The sequence below is a fragment of the Diaphorina citri genome, unplaced genomic scaffold (assembly GCF_000475195.1).
Source record: "Diaphorina citri unplaced genomic scaffold, Diaci psyllid genome assembly version 1.1 scaffold2078, whole genome shotgun sequence".
Lineage (NCBI taxonomy): Eukaryota > Metazoa > Arthropoda > Insecta > Hemiptera > Psyllidae > Diaphorina > Diaphorina citri.
Window position 1 is genome coordinate 1 of NW_007379503.1, and position 580 is coordinate 580.

The 580-nt window shown below is 40.9% G+C and overlaps 1 protein-coding gene across 1 annotated transcript in view; it reads left to right on the forward strand.

Moving 5' to 3' along the window:
- Positions 1-430: 430 nt before the first annotated feature.
- The window catches only part of LOC103518111 (disintegrin and metalloproteinase domain-containing protein 10), a gene marked incomplete at its 5' end in the record, with an annotated part of 15,634 nt that continues 15,484 nt past the window's right edge, over positions 431-580 (forward strand). Inside the window, one exon of the mRNA XM_026829994.1 lies at positions 431-573. Within this exon, the coding sequence (XP_026685795.1) occupies positions 431-573 (143 nt within the window). The remainder of the gene's footprint in view (positions 574-580) is intronic.

Sequence of the window (580 nt, forward strand, 5' to 3'; positions counted from 1 at the left end):
CCAGCGCTTAAAAGACAGATGGACTACCAACCAAGCTAACTAGGCTGGCTGGAATGTAGTGTGAAAGCGAATCTTTTTTTTTTTTTACTCGGGACTCGGGGGGTTTCTAAAACATAAATTTTCAAGCATTTCTTCCCGATTTTGAAAATTTGGACCAATTCCAACACTTTCGCATTACTTACATATATTATGCATAGTGGCCTTATCCTTATAGGGTACATAGAATAGAATATACCTTGTTTATCCTGCTAGGATAGGACTGAAAAGTCCCTTTTCCCCCGCAGTCTAACCAAGGTGTAGATGATCACCCAGATTAATTAAAAAAAAAAAAAAAAGATTATAAGAAGAACATAATGTAATAGAAGTTTTTTTTCCTTTTTTATTAAATAGTAATAAAAACATTTCATAACCAGCACGATTTTTCTCTCAGGTCATTTCGGAGGTTGCGGAGTGCCGGATAACCAGGCCGGAATGTCCTGGATGGATCGGGTCGCCAATTCCGGCGTCGACGAAGACGATCACCCTCCTCCGCCCGACGACAATTCGGAAGATAACCATCTGAACCCTCTGGAGGCCGAGG